The sequence below is a fragment of the Rhinolophus sinicus genome, chromosome 11, assembly GCF_057876585.1.
Source record: "Rhinolophus sinicus isolate RSI-liver-muscle chromosome 11, RSI-T2T, whole genome shotgun sequence".
NCBI classification, from domain to species: Eukaryota; Metazoa; Chordata; class Mammalia; order Chiroptera; family Rhinolophidae; genus Rhinolophus; species Rhinolophus sinicus.
In genome coordinates this window covers 25619559-25646316 of record NC_142511.1, presented here as the reverse complement: position 1 = coordinate 25646316, position 26758 = coordinate 25619559, and the positions used below count along the sequence as shown (strand labels likewise).

At 48.5% G+C, this 26758-nt stretch overlaps 1 protein-coding gene across 1 annotated transcript; it reads left to right on the top strand.

Moving 5' to 3' along the window:
- On the top strand, positions 1–25823 carry ATP1A2 (ATPase Na+/K+ transporting subunit alpha 2). The gene is made up of 23 exons (XM_019716421.3): positions 1–167; positions 5113–5217; positions 5445–5504; positions 6969–7172; positions 7663–7776; positions 8038–8172; positions 8855–8972; positions 10847–11115; positions 11944–12142; positions 12270–12379; positions 12536–12670; positions 13383–13572; positions 13708–13883; positions 17726–17862; positions 18305–18455; positions 18532–18700; positions 18936–19090; positions 19276–19399; positions 19599–19744; positions 19951–20081; positions 22481–22582; positions 22695–22786; positions 23778–25823. Exons 1-23 carry the CDS (start codon positions 156–158, stop codon positions 23804–23806), a joined length of 3063 nt encoding a protein of 1020 aa, XP_019571980.1. The 5' UTR covers positions 1–155; the 3' UTR covers positions 23807–25823.
- The last annotated feature ends 935 nt before the right edge of the window (positions 25824–26758 follow it).

Genomic DNA, 26758 nt, shown 5'->3' with positions numbered 1-26758 from the left:
GTGGAAGGCGGGGGAGGGGGGAGAGGGGCCTATTTAAAGCTACCCTGTTGCCGGCCGGCTGTCTGGCTGCCTGGGTCTCTGGCCACCCCAGACGGCAGTGTGAATCCTGCTGCCTATCTGTCCAGTCTAGATCCCCTCAGCCACTCAGCCCCAAGATGGGCCGTGGGGTGAGTATCCCCAAAGAGTAAGGGTGACTTTGTGGGAAGAAGGGCTCTCTGGAGGCTGAGGAAGACTAGAGGGAAAGGATGAGTGGGATGGGATGTGGAGGGAGAGGCACAGAAAAGCTGATCCGTGGGTGGTTTGAACTTGGAACTCACGTCTCCTGGCTACAAATCCGCGCGCAGGCCCACCGCTCATGCCCAGTGCTTACCTCTTTAGCACCCCCACAGTCTGCCCCACAGCCCGCCACACACACCCCCTCCAGCTCTCCCTCCACCCCATTCCGGGTCTCTGTCCCTCCACTCCCAGTGCACCCCCTAGCCTCCCAGTTGAAGGGATATTTGGCACTATAGATCCTCCCTGCCTTTGCCACCCCCTGAAAACATTCATTTTTCTGGAAATCCCATCCTGAAAGGTTGGGGGTCCAATTACAGGTTAGAGAGGGGCAGGAGAGCATCTGCTCCAGAGTCACCAAACAGGTCCGGACATCATCTCAAGGGTATCTGAGTTCCAAGGACAGCTGAGAGGGGTGTGGGAAGAGTGATGTGCCCCCAGCCCCCATCCCAGCACCCCTCCAGATGTCCCCGGGGAACATTGTCCTGGCCATGGGCTTTGAGGACTTTCCCAGAGGCTGGGAAAAGCTGCCTCCCCATCCCCACCAGCCCACCCCTGCCTGTGTCATTCTGCAGGACTGGGTATGCCAAGGGGAAGATTAACAACCGTTGGAGGCAGGGAAGGCACTAGGTTTTGGATACTTGGAAATGAAACTTCCATATGGAGGAAAGTGACCCAATCCTTTTATACACTGTGTGCACTGCTTTCCTTTGTGCAATGCTGGGCATGGAGGGAAAGAGCCAAGGAGCCATGGGGGGGGGGGGGGTGTTAAGGAAAAAGGGGGCCTGTGGGGAGTTTCTGAGCCCAGGAAGGGTCAGGCAAGGACATGTTATTGCACTGAGTTTAGCAACTGGGAAAACTCCAAGCGTGGACACCAGGGTTCTTGAGCTAGGGTGGGAGCTATAAATAGAACGTCTGCGCCTGTGGCACCTGAGACCCATGTGCTCTCCATAAGCTGGGACTGATACAGATACTCATGGATGAACAACCGAGTTGGTTTCTCAGCAGGCCTGTGTGGGCATCAATGTACTGTGTGGGGTTGTTTGAGGGTCTGTGAGGAGCTGTCTCTGAGGGGGAACTTTATGGAGGAAGAGGTGACAACCATGGGAAGACATGCTGTCTTGGGACCTTCAAACTGCACCTTGGCATCTCTTGTTCCCCGAGGGAAAGGGAGTCCCAGATGAGTTACAAGATCTCTGAGGAGAGGCCAGGTGACCCTCCACTCCCCCATCCCAAGTGAAGAGGAGGGATGTAGTCTTCTCCCCTGCTCCACCATAGAACAAAGTGAACCCAGCTCAAGATGTCCTGCTTGGGAAGCCATTTGACCTTGACTTCTTCAGGGGGTCCCAGCTGCTTGGGTTATGTGCTTCTCCCCCAGCATCCATAAAAATCCCCTTCCCTGCCACCCCCAGTAACAAGTCAGGGAGCAGATCCAGTTCTGCTTGGACTGAGAGGCTGGGTAAAGTGGGCAGACTTAGGGCTGAAGCTTGGAGTTCAACCTGCCAACAGACCACTGAGGGAAAGCAGCCCCATCCCCCACCCTCATCCTCCTCCGCCTTCTTCTGGGATTCATTTTGTCCCCATCCCTTTTTCCCCCTGCATCTTACCTCCAAAGCAAGGCCTAACTGTCACCCCATCACACTGTGGCCATGAAGGACAGCCTGGGAGCTGGGGGAAGGGACGGCTCTGGTGGGAGGGAACCGGCCAGCTCCAGCTGCCACAGAGAGGCTGCAGTGGGGGGAGCAGTGGCTGATTTCCAGCTTCCCCCACTCTGTCCCAGCCTCCGGCTTCCTAAGAAAGAACTCTCTGTTCTTCTTTAGCATTTAAGCCCCGACTGGGACTTGTGGTTGGGGGAGGGAGGAACAGGGTTGGGGGAGTGGTCCTTGCTTCCTCTCTTTCTTTCTTGCCTAGGCAGCCTGCTGGCCCCAAATCTTTGCAGGTTCCTGGCGACAGAGGCTGAGATCCTTGCCAGGGCAGAGGGAGGGGGAAGGGACCAGAGGCTGAGATTCTTGCCAGGGCAGGAGGAGGGGGAAGGGGCCGTGTGTCCCAAGCTCTGTGCCTGGCTGCAGGAGAACAGGGTGGGAGCTGAAGGAAGGGGGGCTGCATAGGGCTACTAGTTCAGCCACCATCCAACATGCCCAAAGTGCGTGGGCTGGAAATTTTTTAAAACCATGTATTTGATTCTAAGCCTCATGAACTTTATTTTACACTTGAATGTACAGAAATTCTCAGGCCTCTGCTCATTTGCCCCAGCTGCACCCCTCCTCTGTGCACAGGCCTGGTTCCTGCCTCACTGAAGCTTGTGTAGTCCAATTGTTTGCTTTTCATCCATTTCTCAGCCCTGTCTCACCAGGGACATAGTTCATGAATCCAAAGCATTTCAATCCATTCAATGAACTCCCTTAAGTCACCTGCGGAAGGGAGAGGGGGCATTACTCATAAGCCCTCTCCACTCCTCTGTGGGGCTGTTTCAGTATACCCAAGGTAATCAGCCTTTAGGAAGCCAAAAATACGAGGTGTGACAATTAAGTTTGCGAACTTGTTGCAATGATATTGCTAACCTTTTTTTATATCAGAGGAATTATTCATTATGAATTTGTACCAACTGGACAAACAGTTAACCAAGTTTACTATTTGGAAGTGCTGAAAAGGCTGCGTAAAAAAGTTAAACGACCTGAACTTTTTGCCAACAATTCATGGCTCTTGCATCACGACAATACACCAGCTCACACAGCACTGTCTGTGAGGGAGTTTTTAGCCAGTAAACAAGTAACTATTGGAACACCCTCCCTCCTCACCTGATCTGGACCCCAATGACTTCTTTCTTTACCTGAAGATAAAGGAAATATTGAAAGGAAGACATTTTGATGATATTCAGGACATCAAGGGTAATACAACGACAGCTCTGATGGCCATTCCAGAAAAAGAGTTCCAAAATTACTTTGAAGGGTGGACTAGGTGCTGGCGTCGGTGCATAGCTTCCCAAGGGGAGTACTTTGAAGGTGACCATAGTGATATTCAGTAATGAGGTATGTAGCACTTTTTCTAGGATGAGTTAGCGAACTTAATTGTCCAACCTCGTATACTTGACTCATGGATGTGTCATATGGGGATAAATGCAAACTTTAGTGTCTAAGGGACCATGGTATCCACTCTTACTGCACATCTCTTTCTGTCCTGATGTCACCGGTGACTCCTCCCTCTCCAGGGGCTGGATTCATGCCTATGATCAGGGCAGCTGCTGCATTCCTGGGATTGCTCTTTACTCTGGTAGGAAATAAAGGTATTATCATGGAGTACAGAGGGTTTTTAGGGCAGTGAAACTCTTCTGTATGATACTGTGATGGTGGATCCATGTCATTACACGTTTGTCAAGACCTGTAGAATGGACAACACTAAGAGTGAGCCCTAGGGAAAACTATGGACTTTGGGTGGTAATGATGTGTCCATGTAGGTTCATGGACAGAAACAAGTGTGCTACTCTGGTGGGGGACATTGATCGTGAAGGAGACTGCATACGTGGGAGTGGGGGTATATGGGAAATCTCTGTACTTTCTGTTCAATTTTGCTGTGAACCTAAAACTGCTCTAAAAGGAACACTTTATTTTTTAAAAATTGCATTATGCTGCATAAAAAAAGCAAATACCTTGGCCATATGTCCCATCCAGATACCTGTACCTTATGGGAAAAAAAATTAATTACACCATAGTATAGAAAAGCTCTTCTCTCAACATTCAGCACAGAAGCAGCCCCTGTGACAAGGACATGATATCTTGTGAAAAGAGGAGGACAGGGGCCTGGGGAGGAAGAGGGAGTGAAAAAGCCCTTGTCATGGACACCCCAGGCCTTCCCCAACCCCACTCCTGTCCTGTTACCCCAAGACAGCCTCCCCTTAGAAAAAGAAATTTCCCACTCTCTCCTCCATATGTTCCCTGTGAGACCTCGGAAGCCTGGTGGTAGTGAGGATACCACAGGCCCTGAAGAGGAAGGGGAAATTGGTGGCCTCCTGCTAAAATATTTACCTGACTTCACCGGAGGATGCAGGAATGCCTAGACCTAAGAGCTATATGCATTTTAGTTTTCGATTTATCCTCAGAGACAATTTCTTTTATTTTGGGACAAATGGGACCCAGTTGTCTTCTTACCTAGTTGTGCTTTGGGACCACACGTTCTGCAAACTGCTTCTTGTTGGGTAGTGGGCAGCTGCCCAGCAAGATGGAGAGGACTCCCAGCAAATTCCATGTCCCCATTTCCTGGACGTGCTCTGACCCTCCAACTACTGACTTCTCTCAGTCCATGAGCCCTGCTCAGTCCATTTCCACACGACTAGGCTCGGTGGCTCCACATCCTCTTCTTGACACTTCCCGGCCCTGATCCCTGGCTCCTCAAAGACTCTTATTTTCCTAAATTCTTAACTGTCTCTACTCTTCTCTGAGTAAAGTAGCCATAGTGTTGGGACAGAGACATCCCTATGGGGCACTTCCACCCCTCACCGGTTCCTCAGTCCTGCCCACCCCTTTCCAAGATTCTAAATGGTGTAAGGTAGTTGTTTAAAGTTTTTGTTTATTTTGGTTTGTATTTAGCTGCAGGGTTCTTTCAACAAACAAAATCTTAGCAAAAGCCCAACTACTAAATAACTAATAGTAGGGTGCTGAGTCTTTCAGCCTTCCCTGAAGTTCAAACATAGAGCCCAATGGCTCTGCCAATTGTTTGCAAACTGAGGGCCTGGGGTCTCTTACACTCTCTACTCCCAATGCCTGGGCTCCCTGCTGTGAGATAGGCTTAGAGGCTCCAGCCTCCATCCTTCCTGACTCTCTGGGCTCTCCCTTCTTCCTGCAGGCTGGACGTGAGTACTCTCCTGCAGCCACCACTGCAGACAATGGGGGTGGCAAGAAGAAACAGAAAGAGAAGGAGCTGGATGAGCTGAAAAAGGAGGTGGCCATGGTAAGGCCCATAGCCTGCCCAGCAGGGCCATGGAAAAGGGGTGCCATGGTGGGGAGCTGCCCCACAGTCCTGATGCACTCAGATGAACTCATGCCCACCCCTCCTGTGCTCCTTGCCTCACCCCTCTGTCCCTTGGAGCCCTCACATGCATTCTACACACACACACACACACACACACACACACACTTAGCCTCCCTCCACAAAGTAACCCAGCTTCCCTTCCCCAGGATGACCACAAGCTATCCTTGGATGAGCTGGGCCGCAAATACCAAGTGGACCTGTCCAAGGTGAGTGGAGGGACTCTGGGGAGATCACCAAAGAGGTGAGAGAACCATACATTAGCAGTGTGCAAGGGACCTTACAAATATAATCCAACCCTCTTTACAGATGGGGAAATTGAGGCCCAGAGACACGTGACCAGTTGGTGGCAGAGCCAGAACTAGAGCCCAGATCCCCTGCTTCCTAGTCTATTTCTCTTTTCCTATGTACCTGGAAACCAGGACTCCTTAGAACCCAGGCCCCAGAGGGCCTCTGGGCACGGCTCTCCCTCAACCCCAAGCAGCTTCAATGATGCACAACCTCTCATGGGACTGACATACATGAAATTGTGGGTTGACTTATTATTATTCTTACAGTAGTGTGTTGGGGCCCTGCTATATATGAAGCACATGATAGATGCTTTACATACGTTTCTCTAATCTTTACAACAACCCTGAGAGACAGATGCTATGGACCTCTTTCTTAGAGCAAGGATGCTCAGGGAGAGAGAGAGAGGAGCTTCCCAAGGTCAGAATGATAGGATGCATCACAATACAAAGATCACTTTGAAAAACAAAAATTATTAATCAAAAGTGTAGTGATGTAACCTCCTCTTGCAGGCCTTCCCTGATTGCCCTTTGGAAAATTCTATGCCCCCATTCTTTTTACCTTACTTTCTTTTCCTTAATAACACTTTTTACTCTCTGGCAGTAATATCTATTGATTGTGTGTCACCTAAACTAGATCATAAGCTCCATAGGCAGGGGCTTCGTGGGACTTGTTCATCTGTGGGTCCCCAGAGCTGACAATAGAGCTGGCACGTAGTAGATGGTCAATCCACATTTATTAAAAGAATGAGTGGACAGATAGAAAGATAAATAGAAAGAAGCAGACTCTGCCTTCAAGGAGCTCAAAAATCTAGTAGCAGAAAGGAATACAAACATTTAATTGTAGTGCCATATGATGAGTGCAGCTCTAGAATCATGCCTGGGGTACAATGGGATGCAGAGAGAGGCATCTGGACCAGCCTGGGGCTAGGGGAACAGAGCTAGGCGGAGCTTTCTGGAGAAAGTGACGGGTGATAGCCAAAGCTCTGTGACATTGATGGTCGATAATGTAGGACTCTTCTTGAATCCTTGGTGACGTAGGGAATCCGCAAGAAAGATAAGAGGAGGAACCAATTGAGATGTCTCTCCTGGGAGCCTTTACCAGGCTGCCTCCTGGGAGATTATTGTGGGCCCAAAGTGTGTCTCAATCCAATGATGACCAGAGAAGGGGCCACACTTGAAATCCTCCTCAGCCTTCAAGGTCTCCAACACCCACTGCAAACACCACCTCCTTCATGTGGCCTCTCCTGATGGCCCCCACCCCTTCCAACCAGGTGGGATTTTCCTCTCCACCTGGACATTATTCCCTGCCAAGGAGCTTGTAGGAAGTGAGGGGCCAGGTTGGTTCTGTATGCAAGCTCCCACACTTCTTCTTGCCTCCCTCAGGGCCTCACCAACCAGCGGGCCCAGGACATTCTGGCTCGGGATGGACCCAACGCTCTTACCCCACCCCCGACAACCCCTGAGTGGGTCAAATTCTGTCGCCAGCTTTTCGGGGGCTTCTCCATCCTTCTGTGGATTGGAGCCATCCTCTGCTTCCTGGCCTACGGCATCCAGGCTGCCATGGAGGATGAACCGTCCAATGACAATGTGAGCTGGAAAAACTGACCCCTGGACCAGCCCATAACTCTGCCCTCCAGTGTAGTTAGGGGGGCAGGGAACAAGACCCCAAGGTCACAGTGCTCTTTAGGCTGAAAAGGCGTGAGGCATATATATATATATATATATATATATATATATATATATATATCCAACACACGCGCGCGCACACACGATATCAATCATGAATGAAAAAGCCCCTCCCTGTTCCTTTACACTTAAGTGGGCTTGGCTTGTCTGTTTCCCTTGGTCTTCATTCATCCATTAGAGAAGTCCTAGTCCTGGGAACTTCCTAAGACTTGCCCTGCACTTTCCGGTCTTAGGAGGCTGGGGACAAGTAGATTGAGGGAGAGAGAGAAGGACTTTACCATTCTCACTCCCAGTCACAAACAACAGTGGCATTTAATGCTCATCCTGAGTGGCAGCTGCCCCTCTAGTGTTGGGAGATGGACAGGTCCCTCAAACCCTTTCTCCTTACCAGCTATATCTAGGTGTGGTGCTGGCAGCTGTGGTCATCGTCACTGGTTGTTTCTCCTACTACCAAGAGGCCAAGAGTTCCAAGATCATGGATTCCTTCAAGAACATGGTGCCTCAGGTAGATGGCCGGCTGGGCCCTGAGCTAGGGCATAAGGTTTCTGGGAGGCTCCGGCTCATCCCTTTCCAAGTCCTTGTGCTCTGAGATGGAAGCTTGGGCAGAAAAGTCCCTCTAGCTCTCCACGCCAGGACCTACTTTGTTGCTAAGGGTGCAGAGCTACTTCTCCTTCTTAGGGGGTTGGATAAGAGGTGGGAGACCAGCAGGAGAGAAAGGTAGAGGTAGAGACAAATACTTCGTGATATGCATGTGGCCTCTCCACAGCAAGCCCTCGTAGTGCGGGAGGGCGAGAAGATGCAGATCAATGCGGAGGAGGTGGTGGTAGGAGACCTGGTGGAGGTGAAGGGTGGAGACCGCGTGCCTGCTGACCTTCGGATCATCTCTTCTCATGGCTGTAAGGTGAGAAGGCTATGCCAGAGCAATTGGCTGGGTCTAAGAGAAAGGCTGAATAGAGCTGAGAGGGACCCGGTTAAAGGTTTGAAGATTGGGAGACCCAAGTCCAAATGCCAACCCCTGTCCCCATACCTCCCAGCCATACTTTTTCTCATATAGAGTGCATTGTCTCCTTATACCTATGTGTGATTGTGCCCTGAGTATTTCTTTGATATGTACTTTATAACCATCTTGTATTGAGTACCAGTTATTGTTAGATGTTTTACATATATTCACATATGCCATGTAATTTAACTCAGTTAGAATGGTCTAAGCATTCAGGGCTGTTGCATGTGGCCACACAAGTTATGCCATGCACTACCCTAGGTGGTGCCATTTTCATAGACTATAGTGTTGGTGGCACACCCTGTAGTTATGCAATGCAGAGATTCTCGTTAAATTCCCCATTTTACAGATGAGTAAATGGAGACTTTGTTGATTAAGTACCTAGTTTAAGGTCACATAAGAAGTTAGGAAGAGCTGGGATTCCAAAGGACAATAGCTGAGTAACGCTATAAATATGTGATGAGGACAAGTGTAATTTTGTCCCTTGTGTCATAGAGATTGAGTGCGGTTAGAGTCAGGAGACAGCAGTGTGTGCAGGAGTGCATCTGGCAGTTTGATGACCACACCACCGCTTTCTCCCCAGGTGGACAACTCATCCCTGACGGGCGAGTCAGAGCCCCAGACCCGCTCCCCCGAGTTCACCCATGAGAATCCCCTGGAAACCCGCAATATCTGTTTCTTCTCTACCAACTGCGTGGAAGGTGAGAGGCCAGCCTGGTGGGAGGACCCTAATCCTGGCCCCATCGAGGGAGGAGTCTGAATTCTGAACTCCAGTCATAATTAGGGGCTGTGGCTGTAGTTGTTAAAAGCCCTGCTAGAGAGGAGGGAATTGAAGGCTCCCTGAATATTACAGAAACAGTCCCGTCCAGCGAGCAGGATATTGGCTAGGGAGGCATGACACTGGAATAGTTACCTCTCCGCAGGAAGATTTCTGTTCTGTTCAGTCCAAGACTGAGCAAATTCCAAAACCTTCAGGTATTGGGCCAAGACCGCCCTACACACACACACACACACACACACACACACACACACACACAAACACACACATGCACACACACACACCACACACATCATACACATTCACACACAGTACACATCACACTCACACACATCACATATATTAATACTTATACACACATCACATACACATCACACTAACACACACAAATTTCACACACACATCACACACTCATACACACAAATCTCACACACAAAAGAGATCACACACGCTCACACTCACACACACCACAGGCCAACCTTGAATCCTGGGCATCTTTGACTTAACTGATGCCTCCCATTTCTCCTGAGTCTGGGACTAGCTGCCTCCTCCTATGGCCCTTGCTTTGACCAGAGCCCCAGGCTGGGGGAGGGGCCAGAAAGCTTCCACGTCAAGTAGACACTTGGGTCCTCCTTCAGGCTGCATCTAGGACTGTGCTTCAACAAGAGAAATTGTCATGAACAGGCTGCCCATTTTGCCCCATTCCTGTTCTGGGTTCTAGAGAAGACCAGAGGCCAGTAAGAGCTCTCAGGGCTGCCACAACTTAGTGGCAGGAGTCTGAGCACAACTGAAACCTGTGCCTCTGTGGTCATGCCAGTGAACTGAGTCTGGGTTGACTCAGAGAAGGAGTAGGGGGCAAGAGCTGATAAGAGAAAGAGGCCTGACCAGACCACGGGCCTCAGAAAGTGAGCCAAAGAGGTTTTGTACCCCACCTCCACAGCTTTCGCTTCCTGTTTTGTTGTTTCTCATCAGTGTATTATGTTTCTCTGGGCTTTTCCCTCCTTCAGCAAGTTGGAATTACAATGAAAATCACCACACTTTAAATTTCCTAAATTTTCAATGTGCTAAAATTCTGAAGTTTGCTCTACATTTCCCACAGTTGTTAAAAATGCCTACCAAAATATTTCCATTGCTTACTCTGGAATTGTCTTTGAAGAGAGAACAGGAAATGAATGGAACTGACATTCATTTTGAGTGCCTACTATGTGCCAGGCATTGGTCTAGGTTTATTACAGCACTATCTCATTTAATTATTAAACCAATCCCCAGAAACTCAAACAAGGGTTCAAACTCAGATTTAGCTGGTGCCAGCATGCGTGCTCTTCCCATTGTCCCACCTTCCCTCCCCTGAAGGCCCCTCTCATGTCTACTAAAGGGTCAGTAATTGGCTAGCTTTTATAGAGATTCATGCCTACTGTTGAGAAAGAAAATCTTAAGACTACATGGAAAATCCATAATAAGTGCTTTACTTTGTAACTTTTGGATAGTAAGTATGAGATTGATTTTACCGAAATATTTCAGACAATATTTTTCTTTCACTTATTGAATCTCCTCGTTTTGAATGTTGAAGTCATTTGCAAGGTTTTTCCTTAGACACAAATATAAGAGAAAATAATTTGCTATTGTACTGAATTTGGGATTGACGATCAATGCAGGGAGAGTAAGCCAAGTGAGGTACAATCTGCTGAAACTCCAGGATCAGAGACTTTGGCCTGTTTACTCTGGTATGGTTTTCTTTTCTCAGGAAGTAGGACAGGACCCAATGCTCCCAGCCTGATGTCCCCTCCTGTGTTGCAGGCACTGCCAGGGGCATCGTGATTGCCACAGGTGACCGGACGGTGATGGGCCGCATAGCCACGCTGGCTTCAGGCCTGGAGGTTGGGCGGACGCCCATAGCCATGGAAATCGAACACTTCATCCAGCTGATCACAGGGGTGGCTGTGTTTCTGGGCGTCTCATTCTTCGTGCTGTCCCTCATCCTGGGCTACAGCTGGCTGGAGGCAGTCATCTTCCTCATCGGAATCATCGTGGCCAATGTGCCTGAGGGTCTGCTGGCCACTGTCACTGTGAGTGGTCAGGCTGATGTGCCACCAGGGGGAGGGTCTTGCTACCCTTTCCTCAAAAGTTCTGGAGGCTCATTCCTTCTCAGCAATTTTTGCACTGCCAGCCCCTAAAATCTCATATCAGATTTTCATTTAATACATGGCTCAGAGTTTGAGTCTGAAAAATCTCAGGTTGGGCTATTCCTTGGCACACAGTTTCTCTCCTGGAGCTTGTCATGGTCATCTCTTTTCACTACCCATGTAGTAGTCATCTGCCCCCTGCAGTTTGGAGCTCATCTTGGCCAACTCTTCTGTAAAGGCTCTCTCAAAGGTCACCAGTGACTGACAAATCCAGTGAGATTGTCTCAGCTCCTACTCTTAACTCTGCTGCTGAAATAGATACTGCTGTCCACCTGCCTGGAATCCTCTCCTTCACTGATCACCGTGACATGTCACTATCCTGGTTTGCCTCTCCTCTGTCCCCAGCAATGTCTTCTCCTTCTCTCTGACACTGATTCTCAGGCCTCAGCTCTCTGCTTTTCTCCTTACACCCTTACAGTGAGCCCAGTTTCTCCAGTGCCCATTCTGTGTGGGTGACTCTCATATCCCCACGCCCAGCTCTACTCTGGCCCTCTCTGGAGCTCTAGCCAAATGTCTTCAACCCCCTACTGGACATTTCACTGAAATATATCTTCATGATCTTGGTTCATCTGCTCACACTTACATCCTACTCATGTTTGTGGAGTAGGATAGGATAGGAGTAGGAGGAAGGATAGAGCCATGCTCTTAGGTAAGATCATAGACATCTCCGGCTCAGGCTTAGCCTTTTTTATTCTCCTCTCTCTCTACCAGGTGTGTCTGACCCTGACAGCCAAACGCATGGCCAGGAAGAACTGCCTGGTGAAGAACCTGGAGGCGGTGGAGACACTGGGCTCCACCTCCACCATCTGCTCTGACAAGACGGGCACCCTCACCCAGAATCGCATGACCGTCGCCCACATGTGGTTTGACAACCAGATCCATGAGGCTGACACCACCGAAGATCAGTCTGGTAACTGGGAACCCCAGAGGGGTGAGGGGGACTGAGGATGCCCAGAACACTGCATGGTGGGGTGGGCGGGGGAGGTATGGGCTCTAAAGTGGAACGAAGCTTCTGGTTCCCCTTCATTTCCTCCCAGGTGCCACTTTTGACAAACGATCCCCCACATGGACGGCCCTGTCTCGGATAGCTGGTCTCTGCAACCGTGCTGTCTTTAAGGGTGGGCAGGAGAACATCTCCGTGTCTAAGGTAGGGGGTCAGGATCGTCTCCATATCTTCCTCGCTTTGCTGATGCCCAGCGTCCCCTCTGATACCCTATGGAGGCCTCTGGGGCTTCAGTGCCCTCTCCACTTGGTCCTCCATCCTTCCCCAACCCCAATGTGACATTGAATTCTCTTCTTGCAGAGGGACACAGCTGGTGACGCCTCTGAGTCTGCTCTGCTTAAGTGCATTGAGTTGTCTTGTGGCTCTGTGAGGAAGATGAGAGACAGAAACCCCAAGGTGGCAGAGATTCCTTTCAACTCCACCAACAAGTACCAGGTCTGGTCAGGGCACTGGGACAGGGGAAGGGGAGGGACAGAAATGAGGGGTTGCACAAAACCGAGGAGTCATTAATACGAAGTGTGGAGACATCTGCGCAGCATGTCCTCTCACCCCTGCCTTATCCCCCAGGGTAGCCTGGGTGACTACATGTCTGGTTGCCATTACCCCATAACTCCCAAACCTTCATACCTTCTACAACTTTTACCCTCTTGACGCTTATTCCCAGAGTTCCCCACCCTCTGGCCCCAGTTGCCCAACCCTTCCATCCCATTCATTTGAAACATACTTCTGAAATTTTCTTAGGGAATTTCTCAGCCTGTAGGCATCTGTTAAATGCCAAGAACATAGTCTCAGCTGTGTCCTGTGGTAAAGCCCCACTGAGGCCAGTATGGTGGTTGGGGATGCTGACAAGAGAGCCATCCAGCCCCTGGCACAGTGCCTGTCTTAACTGATCTTAATTAATATTTGTTGAGTCAATTAATGTCTTATGGGAAGGTGACTCTCAGGTTATAGGCTTGGGACTATGAGGTCCAAAGACCGCTCCACATACACGGAGACTGTCCCTATGCTGACAAGCATTGATGAGCCAGGGGTTATTTCATTAAGGGAGGGTTTCTTACCAGCCTCTGCTCTGTTTGAGGCCCCGTGCTGGGTACTGGAGCTACCAAGACAAGTATGTCCCCCCTGTAACCATCTGTCCTCTCTCCAGCTGTCCATCCATGAGCGAGAAGACAGCCCCCAGAGCCATGTGCTGGTGATGAAGGGGGCCCCAGAGCGCATCCTGGAACGGTGCTCCTCCATCTTGGTGCAGGGCAAGGAGATCCCTCTGGACAAGGAGATGCAAGACGCCTTTCAGAATGCCTACATGGAACTGGGAGGACTGGGGGAGCGAGTGCTAGGTGAGGGGCCAGAAGCAATGAGCAGGGCTGAGAAAGTGATCTCCAAGCCTCAGTGGCTTCCCTGGGGTGAGGAGCTTTGGGGGTGCCCTGACAGCCACCTTTCTGTTCTCAGTTCTCCCCTCTGCACCCCCTCAGGGTTCTGTCAACTGAATCTGCCCTCTGGAAAGTTTCCCCGTGGCTTCAAATTCGACACAGATGAGCTGAACTTTCCCACAGAGAAGCTCTGCTTCGTGGGGCTCATGTCCATGATCGACCCTCCCAGGGCTGCTGTGCCAGATGCTGTGGGCAAGTGTAGGAGTGCAGGCATCAAGGTAATGGCCTCGCTTCCTCCCCTCCACCCTCTCTTTTCACATACCACAGGTAGAAGGACTGCAGGGGCTGCTGGCCTGGGGACACCCAGACCACTAGTGGTCTCCTTCCCACTGATTGTGAGAAGCTGTTATCTACAAGGAAAGGTTGGCCACTGCCTTGGAGCGCTCACCCTCATCCCTTGTGCTCAGAATGCCCCATGTCACATGCCCATCCTCTCCCTCCCTGGCATGGCTCATTCTATTCTCATGTCAAGCCGATCTGGCACCCCTATTTTGGAGACAATGGTAGTCCTACCCTTCCCAACTATCGCTTACTCTCTCTAGCCATTTGAGATGGGATTATCAGGCTCCTGTCAGCACTAGTCACTTCCCTCAGAGCCCTTTTATTGGGTCCGGTCCTCATCCCACCCAGCACATCACTCCCAGGGTCTCTTATTCAAACACAGTTGTTTCTCAATGGCCACTCCCTCCTTGGTGCTATATTTGTTCTTCATTTAACAAATATTTATGGTTTACCAGCTGTGTGTCAGGCACTGTTCAAGGTGCTGGAGTTGAATAAACAAACAAATAAACCAATGTAAATTCCTTGCATCTTGGAGCTTACTTTCTTGTTTCCAAGATACAGCTCTTTACCACTCCCCTTAACTTGGCTACTAGTGACATCACTTGCTCCTCTTTTTTCAGCTTCTCCCCTATTACGACATAAGTTCAATTCAACCTGTCTACTCAGGGGTAGGTACTGTGCTAGGTGCTGAGGATAAGATGAGTAAGACACAGTCTGGCCTCTGGAGCTCATGGTCTCTCAGGGGAAACAAATGCCTTTATAATTCACCACAGAACAATCATAATAGCTAGGGTAACTGAGTACCTACGATGAGTCCGATACTCATTAATAATAAAAACAACCAATTGTTTGGTGAACCTGTATGTGAATCAGGCAGTGCTGTTAACACGAAACCTGTGTAATCTCATAACAATTTTTTAAAACCCTTATGAGTAAGCACTAGCATTTCCCCTCTTTTACAGAGAAGGAAACTGAGGCACAAAGTAACATGCTCAGGACCCCACAGCTAGTAAGTGTTAGGGACAGGATTTTAGCCAAGGCAGTCTGCTATTTCTCAACCATCACTCTAGATGACTTTTCTGTATATATGTGATTTCTGAACCCCGTAGCACTTTGTCTCTAAGGTAGACACCACTACCTTCATTTAAAAATAAAACAAGCTAAGACTCAAAATGGGTAAGTAGCTTTCCCAAAATAAAACTGCTGGTAAGAAGTGGATGGGCTGTATGAAGCGTGGCCTGCTTCTCTGGAAGGCACATGCTCCCACTGCTCGTCAAGTTACCTCTTGCCATGATCAGAACTATCATGGAGGTCTGGGGAAAGTCCCTCCATGGGAAGTTAGAGTAGGGAGAAATTAATTCTGTCTCAGGGAACTGGACAATGTTTTACAGAGGGCCTGACATTTGATCTGGGCCTCAAAGATTGACAAGTATTTTGTAAGGCAGTGAGGGAGAGGGAGGCATGTGAAGAGCAGGGAACAGCGTGTACCCTGCGTAGTCAGACTGTACTGGCATGTGTGTGGGTTGCAGGGAAAGGTGGCAGAGGAGCACTGGGAATTGAGACTGGAACCTTGGGCCAGGACCAGTTGGAAGGACTTTGTTTAAATGTCAGACTTAGGCTTTATCCTGTAGTCCATAGAGAGCCACAGGTATCACGGGGCAGATTTAGCTTGCAGGCGGCTACACCTGGTTGGAGGGCCTGGATTTGGAGGAGAACTGGAGACAGGGAGACAGGCAAGAGATTACTGCAATAACTCAGGCAAGGATGGTGACCCAGATGAAGGCAGCAACAAAGGAGTGGAGGGGAGTCATTACATTCGAGAAACGTTTTGAGAACTTGGTGACCAAACTGGATATGGGAGATAAGGAAGATATAGGAGACAAAAGGCCTGAATGAATGAGGGACAGTTTCTAAGGCAGGAAATAGAAGGGCAGGCTTGGTGGAGGTGGTGGGAGTAAAGAAATGAGTTCAACTGATCTTACATTTAAAGATCACCCAGGGTGAGATGTTGCTGGGAAAGTTGGAATATGGTTTAGAGCTCAAGAAAGAGGGTCAGGACTGGATATTTGAGTCTAATTATCCCATGAGTGCAAAGTACAGACATACTAGTACGTTTTATTATATTGCCAAAGAGCAGGCAACTTAGCTAAACAAAATGGATGCCAAGACAGCAATACCATGAAGTAGCTCAGTTAAATTCTCGATAATTATAAATTGTAATGTTTAATGTTGCCTAGGCAAAAAGCATGAAGCATAGGTCGAGAAAAGGGAGGAGAATGAAACCCTGAGCCACAGCAACATTTAGGAGCAAGTAGAGGAATAGGAACCAGTTATCCAAGGGACAGGGTGTTAAGACAGAGCTAACATTTGTTGAGTATCCACCTACCGTGTTTCCCCGAAAATAAGAGCTACCCGGACAATCAGCTCTAATGTGTCTTTTGGAGCAAAAATTAATATAAGACCCGGTATCATATCATATCATCATATCATATCATATCATATCATATCATATCATATCATATCATATCATATATCATATCATATATCATATTATAGACCTGGTCTTATAGTAAAATAAGACCGGGTCTTATATTAATTTTTGTTCCAAAAGCTTCATTAGAGCTGATTGTCCGGCTAGGTCTTATTTTCGGGGAGCCACTTGCCCTTCATGACAACCGAGAAAGGCAGGACTCATCTTCTCCATGTGCTGAGATTCAGTGAAGTGACTTGTCTCAGGTCTCAGAGCTGAGAAAAGTCAGCATTTACACTTAGATCAGCCTTCCAACCCCTAAGCTACTTCTTCCACCCTTCTTGGCTGCCTCCCTGAGGAGGGTGGGAATAAAGAGGGTGGAGGGGAACCAAGGGAAGACAGGGTTTTAGAGGGGTGGTGAACAATGCCAAATGCCTCAGAGGAGTCAAGAGGATGAGGACTGCAAAGACACTGTTGTTTTCCAGTTGGGAAGCCTATATGGTCTTTGGGGGACAGTTTCAGTGAAGTGTTAGGGGTGTAAGAGAAGCAGTGGGGCTTAAAGAGGCTCCTTTTCTTGGTATTTATGTGATTTGCTCCACAAATCCACATGCAAATGCTATCCTCATCCATCTCTGGCCTCTTAACTGGCCTCTTAGATGCCAACCACCTTCCTCATCCAACTCCATCCATTCTGCAACATGACAATGAACATTGTCATTAGGGCAGAAATCACTTCTTCTCACATCATGGAAGAATGTCAGTGGGGAGGGAAGGAGGACTGTTTCCCTGTCATCCTTGTTCTGTCCAGTTAGATTGCCGGCAGCTATCATATTGGACACTAAGAAAACCATGTCATAGTTCTGGCTCTCTGTGACCTTGAGCAAATCACAGGCCCTTTCTAAACCTTTGTTTCCTCATTGGTAACAGGAGGGGGCTCTTGGGGTCCTTTTAGCTCTGACAGCTTGTATTCCATGAAATCTCAACTCCTAAACAATCTTTGAGGCTTCTCTTCCAAGGGACCCTTGTCAACATGTTTCTCTGTCATGGCAGCTTTCCTCCATTTAAGCAAACTCTCTGATCCCCAGAACACAACTTGTCATTGTCTCTCCCCCTCATCCACTCTTACAAAGACAGACATACAGACACACACACACACACACACACACACACACACACACACACACACACATTTCCATTATTTTGGCTGGCACCTAGTAGTCTTTTATTGACTTTGGGAAAGGAATAGGAGGGGGCGGGGAATCTTAATACTGCTGTCTTTTCCCGTTTTTTTTAACTTCTTCCTGCCAGGTGATCATGGTGACTGGGGACCACCCTATCACAGCAAAGGCCATTGCCAAAGGTGTGGGCATTATATCAGAGGGCAACGAGACTGTGGAGGACATTGCAGCCCGGCTCAATATCCCTGTCAGTCAAGTCAACCCCAGGTGAGGCCTTTTCAAGACCCCCTGGGGTTAACCACAGGGTGCCTGAGTCTTCCCTGGAGTATCAGGATAGCACCTCTGGGAACTTTACAGGCCTTTCCCCTGGTTCCTCAGTCCTGAGGGTGTTCAGGCTGTGCCACTGTTTAGCTGGGTGACTTTGGAGACGTCAACTTTCCACCCTGAGCCAAAATTAGGATCCTATCTACACTGCAATGAGATATGTATGAGAAAACAAGCACATGTGTAGTAAACTGTATTAACTGTGATGATGCACATGGCGAGGATCTAGCGTCACTTCCTCAGAGAAAGAAATGGGAGAAACAGGTCACTGAGCTTTGAGTGAGAGGAGGATGAGGCCCTGGGGGAGACCAGAGTCCCAGAGGCAGTCAGGAGAGACAGCAGGCTGGTTAGGCCCGGAATCAGCGCCTCTGCCCTTGCATCCCAGAGAGGCCAAGGCATGTGTGGTGCATGGCTCTGACCTGAAGGACATGACATCAGAGCAGCTGGATGAGATCCTCAAGAACCACACGGAGATCGTCTTCGCGCGGACATCTCCACAGCAGAAGCTCATCATTGTGGAGGGCTGTCAGAGGCAGGTGAGCAAGGCGGTGGGAGGCGGGGCCGGGCGTGTGCAGGGCCTTCACCATCCAGCTTGGCTGTACCTTCTCCCAGGGAGCCATTGTGGCGGTGACGGGCGATGGTGTGAATGACTCCCCGGCGCTGAAGAAGGCGGACATTGGCATTGCCATGGGCATCTCAGGCTCTGACGTCTCTAAGCAGGCAGCTGACATGATCCTGCTGGATGACAACTTTGCCTCCATTGTCACAGGAGTGGAGGAGGGTGAGGAGGCTATGGGCTGGATGGTATCTAGAATGTCTGATGCCTGCACACCTGCTTCCTGTGCCTTTTACCCCAATCAGAGTCAACTCAGGATTCCAGGCGGCCATCAACCAGCTTTAGCTTCCCTCACACACAAAATCTTCCTCTCTCAGGAAGCTGAGCAGCCACACTTCCAGGGCTAGGGGTGGGGAATGGTCCCTCTGATCTCCCTGATGTCTTCAATGCCTCCACCCAGGCCGCCTCATCTTTGACAACCTGAAGAAATCCATCGCCTACACTCTGACCAGCAACATCCCTGAGATTACGCCCTTCCTGCTCTTCATCATTGTCAACATCCCCCTGCCCCTGGGCACCGTGACCATCCTCTGCATCGACCTGGGCACTGACATGGTGAGGCCTAGGGCTGGAGTAGGAGGCAGGCAAGGCAATCACACGGGCACTATGGGCAGGGATGGGCAGCAGATGGAAAAAGAGAGGCACCAGGGGCAGCTGACCAGGCTGTGCTGGTTGAGGAGAAGACAAGCACAAGGCTCCCTTCCAATGCCCTCCTCTTCTCCACTCTCCACCTCGCACAGGTCCCCGCCATCTCCTTGGCCTATGAGGCAGCTGAGAGTGACATTATGAAGCGGCAGCCGAGAAACCCACAGACAGACAAGCTGGTCAACGAGAGGCTCATCAGCATGGCCTATGGACAGATTGGTGCGGCTGGGCCCTGCGGCTCTGGAGAGAATCCCAGAGAATTCTTTCCCCAGCTTTTGGAGGGAGGAACCACCAGCAAAAGTCCAGGACAGGGGCCAGCTTCCCCAGGGTCAGGGATATCCATCTCTGGCCCATCAGCACTGCCCCCCTCCAGCTTCCTTCTCTGACCCAGGCCCTGCCTTTTGCCCACAACCCGCAGGGATGATCCAGGCACTGGGCGGCTTCTTCACCTACTTCGTGATCCTGGCAGAGAATGGTTTCCTGCCCTCGAGACTGCTGGGAATCCGCCTCGACTGGGATGACCGGTCCACAAACGACCTGGAGGACAGCTATGGACAGGAGTGGGTGAGTGGCGCTGTGTACATGCACACGTACATATACAAGAGAGGGGCAGGCTAAACACCTGGCACAGGTGGTCAGTAGTGGCCAACTGGGATTGGGGTCTAAGGGTGGGTTTTGTGCCCAGGGTTTAACAATGGCTCTGAACTATGCAATACTCTGGTCCTGCACTTTCCTCTCACACTATCACTTCTCTGCCCACCCTCCCCCAGACCTATGAGCAGCGGAAGGTGGTGGAGTTCACCTGCCACACGGCCTTTTTTGCCAGCATTGTGGTCGTGCAATGGGCCGACCTCATCATCTGCAAGACCCGCCGCAACTCAGTCTTCCAGCAGGGCATGAAGTGAGCGTCCACCCTCCGGGCACCTGCGCACCCAGGCTGAGTGGGCTCTGGGTATACTCACCAATCCGTAGAGGCTCGCCTCACCCTCTGGGCCCAGTTCTGAGAGGGTGACATCAGGTTTTAGTTACCCAGCTGTATATCCATAACCATGTTTGAAATAGATAAGAGAAGAAGGAGTGATACAACTTTCTGATGAGTTTTATTTTGCTCCTAAAATGTACTTTGTTAAGGTCTCCTTCTACCTTCCTTCCTTTTCATCTTATCCCCTTCCTTCCTTCATTCTTTCTTTCCTTTCTTCTTTCCTTCCTTCCTTCCTCCCTTCATCTTTTAATCTAGTGACACCCACCTCAACCCTTTGTCCAGTTCTAAAATACAGGATCTCCCTTGCTCCTCTACACTTGCAGGTAGCTCTTGTCCTGTGCTGTTACCCTTGTAGGGCCTGAGTTGCTCAGCGTCAGGTTTAATGCCTTCTTATTTGTGAGTTACCATGTGCCAGTCACTGAGGTAAGTGGTTCAAACACATCATTTAACCTCACAATAGCTCTATTAAGTATTATTTTCAATTTATGGATGAGACCCCAAAAAGTTTAAACGATGTGGCTGAGGTCACCCTCCTGGTAAGGATTAACCCAGATCAGTTTCTAAAGCCCAAGCTCTTGACCACTACACTGAGTGGCTCACCTATCACAGAGTCTGGCACCTGGGAGGTACTTAATAACTACTCTGTGATTGTAGCGTGGGTGATAGTAAGTACTGAAGTTATCACGGCTGTTCCTTTTATTTTCTTCTACTGGAAACAATGGGCACAATTCACTAAGTGAGTGTTGTCACAATTTGTTAGTATGGGAAAAAATAAAGATGCCAAAACCTTGGTGAAGTTAATAGCATTTAAGATCCCAGGGAGAGGAAAGTTAAAGTCTGTTAGCTAAATAAAGGTAACATGAAGGAAGGCAATTCCAGTGAGCTAAACGCACTAATGGGGAAAGTGCAGTAGGAAGAGAACAAGGAGCAGAGAGTCCAAGAAATTGGGTACAGTTCTGGGCCAGAACCTGCTGTGCAGTGCATGCGGGCCACAGGAAGGTGAGAACAGAACTGGCTGAGTCCCGCCCATTCGAGAGGCAAATGGAAAAGAAAAAGTCAGGCTGGGTACAGAAGAGTACTAATACCTACAAGTCACTTGGCCAAAGGCAGCCTCAGCACCTCGGGCCCTGCACCCTCAGGGGTCCTCCTAGATGCTATTTGCATTGTTCAAAAAATGTTATAGAAATCAAGCACTTACCTGTGAGAAGGCTCCTAGGCCCACTTAAGTGTCATTCTTAGGCAGAAGCCTAGGTATGAAGTAAAGTGAACAATGAGTAGTTCTGTTTGGAATCCAGATATATGTGTAATTACCTTTAAATGGGGAAATATATTCAATACTTAGTAACAAAGGCAGTTTGAGAGACAAAAATCAATTAAAATGTGACTATTATAGAAGAAAAATAAAGGGGTCTTTAGTGAGTGAAAATTTTGGGAAACAATGGCTTAAGCCATAAATAGGTGAAGTGCATGTTATAAAAGGTTAAGTAATATGACTGAGAATTTTCCATGTTTGAGAGCTTTCCACACATTGTCTCCCATGATTTTCGCAGCAATCCTATGATATAAAAGAAATATCTTCATTTTACGGAAAAGAAACATGAGTCTCAGAGAAGTTAAGAAATATTGCTTATAACCAAAAGCTAGTAAGTGGCTGCAATGGGACTAGACACCACCTAACTCCAGAAACTACCCTCAGAACCTTTTTCTATCTTGCTTTTCAATCCTGACATAGGAAACATATATTGATCACTCAATCTCCAGTGAGCTCTCCCTCTGTTAAGTACTTTACAAATGTTCTCTTCTTTATTGAATATCTACAACCCACAGCTACCAGGGACTGTTAGGAGATACTGAGAATGTAGAAAACATACATGGGCTCTGAACTGAAGAAGCTTTCTCTGCATCTTGCTCGGGAGATGAGACTTTCACAGACCATTTGTCTGGAGCAATAACACAAGTATAAGATGCCTAAGGGCAGGCCCCATGTCTCCAGAAGAAAGCTCATGTTGACCACAGCATCTTCAGAACAGAGCATATCACCCAACACATAAGAAACATTTATTTAACAAATGAATATATGTGTTATAGACAACAATCAAAGGTAAAATCAATAAGCATAAGAATTAAAGAAAATCTTTCTGGGGTTACACACAGTATGAGAAGAGGGTGTCTGCAGAGGGCCTAGAAGATGTCATTTATGACCCTACCTTCAGAGTTCTTCTTCCTTTTTTCCCTTCCACCACCAGGGGTTTCCCTGGATCTCTACCTCCTTGCCCTCCCTTCAAATGCTACCTACCCTCCTTTCTTTATCTTTCCAGAAACAAGATTTTGATTTTTGGGCTCCTGGAGGAGACAGCGCTGGCCGCCTTTCTGTCCTACTGTCCAGGCATGGGTGTGGCCCTCCGCATGTACCCACTCAAGTGAGTGTCTCTTTAGAAGGATACCTTCTAGGATCCAAGTTATGGTCTATTCAAATCCTATTTTATGTAACCAGCCTCTAATATTCCTAACACTCTGCTCTGCTTCTTTCAGGGTCACCTGGTGGTTCTGTGCCTTCCCCTACAGTCTCCTCATCTTCATCTATGATGAGGTCCGCAAGCTTATCCTGCGACGATATCCTGGGGGTAAGCACCTCCACACTTCACCCCACCCCCAGCAAATGCAGCCCCCACTGCTGGCTACCCCTCCAGGCCTCCCAACCAAAACTCCATTACAACCACAGAGCCCTGCTTCTTTCCTCAGTGCGCTCAGATCCTGGGGTCCCAGGTCCTAGGAGCCCTGACTCTGTTGAACCTGTTCTTCACACCTTCTTCCTCTCAAATTCTGGTACCACCTAAAAACCACTGGTCTCTGAGGCCCTACACCTTCTACCTGGAATCACAGAACATCAGAATTAGAAAGGATCTTGAGGTCATCTGATCCCACTTCCATATTTTACAGCTAAAGAGAGGCATAGAAGTGAATTTATTTGCTCACGGTCATAAAACAAAGAGCAGCAAAACTGACACTAGAACCAAAGCCTCCTGATTCCCAAGCATCAACCAAATGGTGTTTGTTTATTTGTTTGTTTGTTTCCAACAAGCACTTTGATCACTTACTGGAGGTTGAGAGAGGATGGCCTACAAACAAACATGGTCCATGGATAGTATTTGATTTGCCCTGCCATATATTGCGCAGGTGTTTTGTTTTGTTTTTAAATTGGCCCAATACCTAAAATTTGGGGGCTTTCACATAAAATCCAAATTTCTGACTTCTGAAAAATTACAAGAGCTGCCAACCCTACAGCCACAATTCTGTTCAGCAACAACAGGTGGCTGCTCCTTTAGAAACTCATTTCTTTCCTGAATAGCTGCTGTAGGCATGTGTATTTTCACCCCCACCTACTCTATGCCAACCCTTCACTGTGCTAAATACGTCTCACCTTTTCCCTAATTTATGACCCCAGCTCACTGGGTTTCCTCCCCTTCCCTTTTCACCTGCCTACAGCTACTTCCCTCAGCCTCCTTCCCCAGGTTCCTATCCACCTGGCCTCAACCACCCAAGCCCCAAGAGGAGATTTACCTTTTGCCTCCTTTTAAGCTCACCCTGTAACCCCCACCCCGATCTCTCTAACAGGCTGGGTGGAAAAGGAGACATACTACTGAGCCGTTTGGAAAGAAGAACCAGGCGTGGGAAAGATGGGGTGCCCTGGAGGTGTTACGGGGATGGTGATGGGGAGGGGTGAAAAAACTGGAGTAGTTTTTAGGGGAAGATTTGGAGAGAGAGAATGAGGTAACTCAGCAGGCTAAGTTGGGAGGAGTGGGTAAATAAGCTTGCCATGATTGCCCCAGAGACCTTACTCTAAGCCATCAAATTAGGCCCCTCTCCAGATCCTGCTCCACCCAACTCTACTATGTTGTCTATTTTTATGAGGAATTGAAGGTCACCCTAGCTCTCCCCATTCCCTTTCCCTTCACCCCCACCTCGCACTAGAACAGATTAACACCCAAAGGCAGGGACCTGTCTAACCGGAAGGAGGGAAACTATTTCAGATCACCAATGTCTATCTCTCCAGCCTCATCCCACTTCCCACCTTCACCCTTGGTTTGCTTCCTGCCCACCCTGTGTCCCCTGCTTCCCTCTCCAACCTGGAAATTACAAATTGTTCCTCCTGGTGAGGCCAGAAAGGGATGCTGGTTGGAGACACCAGTTTATCTCCTAGTCAAAGCTAGTTATGAACCTCTAGCAGACAGCTGGACAGACGGGGGGGGGGGAGGGGATTGGGGTATGGCGGAGGACGCAAGACAAGAAAGGAGAGTGAGTGTCAATGACACAGCATTTGACATGTGGAGTCTCCAGATAGAAATCTGGACTCCAGCTCTGTGTCCTGCTCGTTTAGGCCCCTCGTTTAGAATGTCCTGCCTGCAAACCAAATTCAAATGTCATCAGAGTAGCAGCAGAGGTAGGACAAGAAGGCAATCTGGAGAGCTTTGCTGAGATCTCACATTCATGTGCCACAAAGTTCCCATTGACCCTTGCTTTGTGGTCTGTTTTGTCCATGAGGCCCAGATGTTACAGATGCTCCAACTCTCTCAATCACGCATGCTTGGAAACACTCACCATTTAGAATGCTAAGAATTTAGAAATTCCACGTTGTTCCATGAGGGATAGCTACAACCAGTTAATTCCCTGCCCTTCCTATCTCCTTCCCCTTCATGCCCACGCTAATGAATCTGCCTCATTCCTAGGCACTGCCAAACCAGGAGTTCCCTGGCCAAAAGTTGGAAGTGGGGTGGAGATGTTCCCAGAACTTTCCTGTCTTCCAGGGACATGCAGAATCAGCTTAGGTCATGAATGTGGTCAGAACCTCTGGACAAGAAGGAAAGCATTAGGAGACCTGCCTTTGACCTCTCAGTCAGCAGGGCTGTCCCTCCCGGCAAATGCCCTTCACGTTGGTGTTCATTGTAACCACTTTCCCTGAGACGGGCAGTTGGTTTCTGGTTCCTATGGGAGATACTTTTCCTTCCCTTATCCTCCTCCTCTGAACCTAACACTTCTTTCTGCTCTGTAGGCAGCTCTGCCCATTCTCTAAGGCTGGCTTGGAAGGCATTGGGAATGCCCTGCAGAGAGAGCTCTAGGTAAACAAAGCAAGTTAGAGATGCCTAAGGAAAGTGGAGGACCTAAGGCAGAAAGCAAGGAAGCACAAAAGATAAATGTGAGGTCAGGCCCCTAAGCCGCCTCCCAAGATCTGTTACTTCATTACCCTGAATTCTACTTTATCAGAAATACCTTGAAATAAGTGAGTCATTGCCTTGGGCTTGGAAAACTAAGTGGAAAATCATAGTAATTTGGGCCTTATTAATTTGAGATTTATTGACTGTGGACAAAAGTTTATCTTTGCGCAATCAATAAAATGGCATTTGCTTAGTAAATTAAAAGCATAAACAATATTTCTAAGGGTGGCATATTTAGTCTACCTAAAACAATACTTTTTTTTCAGGCACTTTAGGAATCTCCATTTAGAATTAGTGAGTGTATGGGCTAATTATTATCAATTTGTATGTATTTGTTAAGGAAACATCTGCAAGACTTTTACTTGGTGACCTTTTGTAAAACATTAGTTTGAGGCACTACATATGTACTTGAAAATAATAAAGTTGCATTTCTTTATTAAAAAAGAAATTCCTTCCATAATTCAGATTTCTATACTTAAAACTTGCTTCCCTCCCAAATTGTGGCATTGAAATATGTGCTGAGGCAGAACTTGGTTTGTAGAGGAAACAACAAAGAGAAGCGAAAAAATCAGGATAGGAGGGAAATAATTTGGGAGCAGATGATGTCAGTGGAGAAAGCTGGAGGAGAAGAAGTTAGGTTGCAAAATGATCTAGACTGAAATGTAGTAGGGCTTCCTTCCTCATGGTTGAACCCACCCTGAGGGGTTGTCCAGGACAGGGAAGGGCCTACGAGTCTAATTGGGCCACTTCTGCCTTTTCTGTTTCAGACAAAAATCAGGCCATTCTCAATCTGAGGGTGTGGGATAAAGAGATGGTGGGCTGAGGGGCCCCAACTGTCAGCCCCAATTAACAGTCTATGATGTGTGCAGAGCCCTGTTCTGGGTGCTGTCTTTGGGGGATGGAGGGAAAAGTAGATGCAATTCTTGAGACTTACCCGCTCCTCCGAACCTAACACTTCTTTCTGCTCTGCAGGCAGCTCTGCCCATTCTCTAAGGCTGGCTTAGAAGGCATTGGGAATGCCCTGTAGAGAGAGACCTAGGTAAACAAAGCAAGTAAGAAACTTCAGAAACCTTCATGGACAGAGTGTGATAGGCAGGAGGGAGGGACCTTTGTGTGCTGGAGAAGGAGGGATGGATGTGTGGTGTGCATTCCTCCAGTGATGCATAGAAATGGAAGAGAGGAAGACACAAACACTTACAACCCTATGCCATGATCTTGGAGTTGCAGTCAGAAGTCAGTTCTTAGCGCCTTTGTTACAACTCTAACAGCAGTGTGATGGTGATTATAGCAGTAGTTATGAGAGCATTAATGGCAGCTCACTTTGTGCCATAACTATGCCAAACTTTTATTTGGACAGTCTCATTTAATCCTATCTCAGGGCCT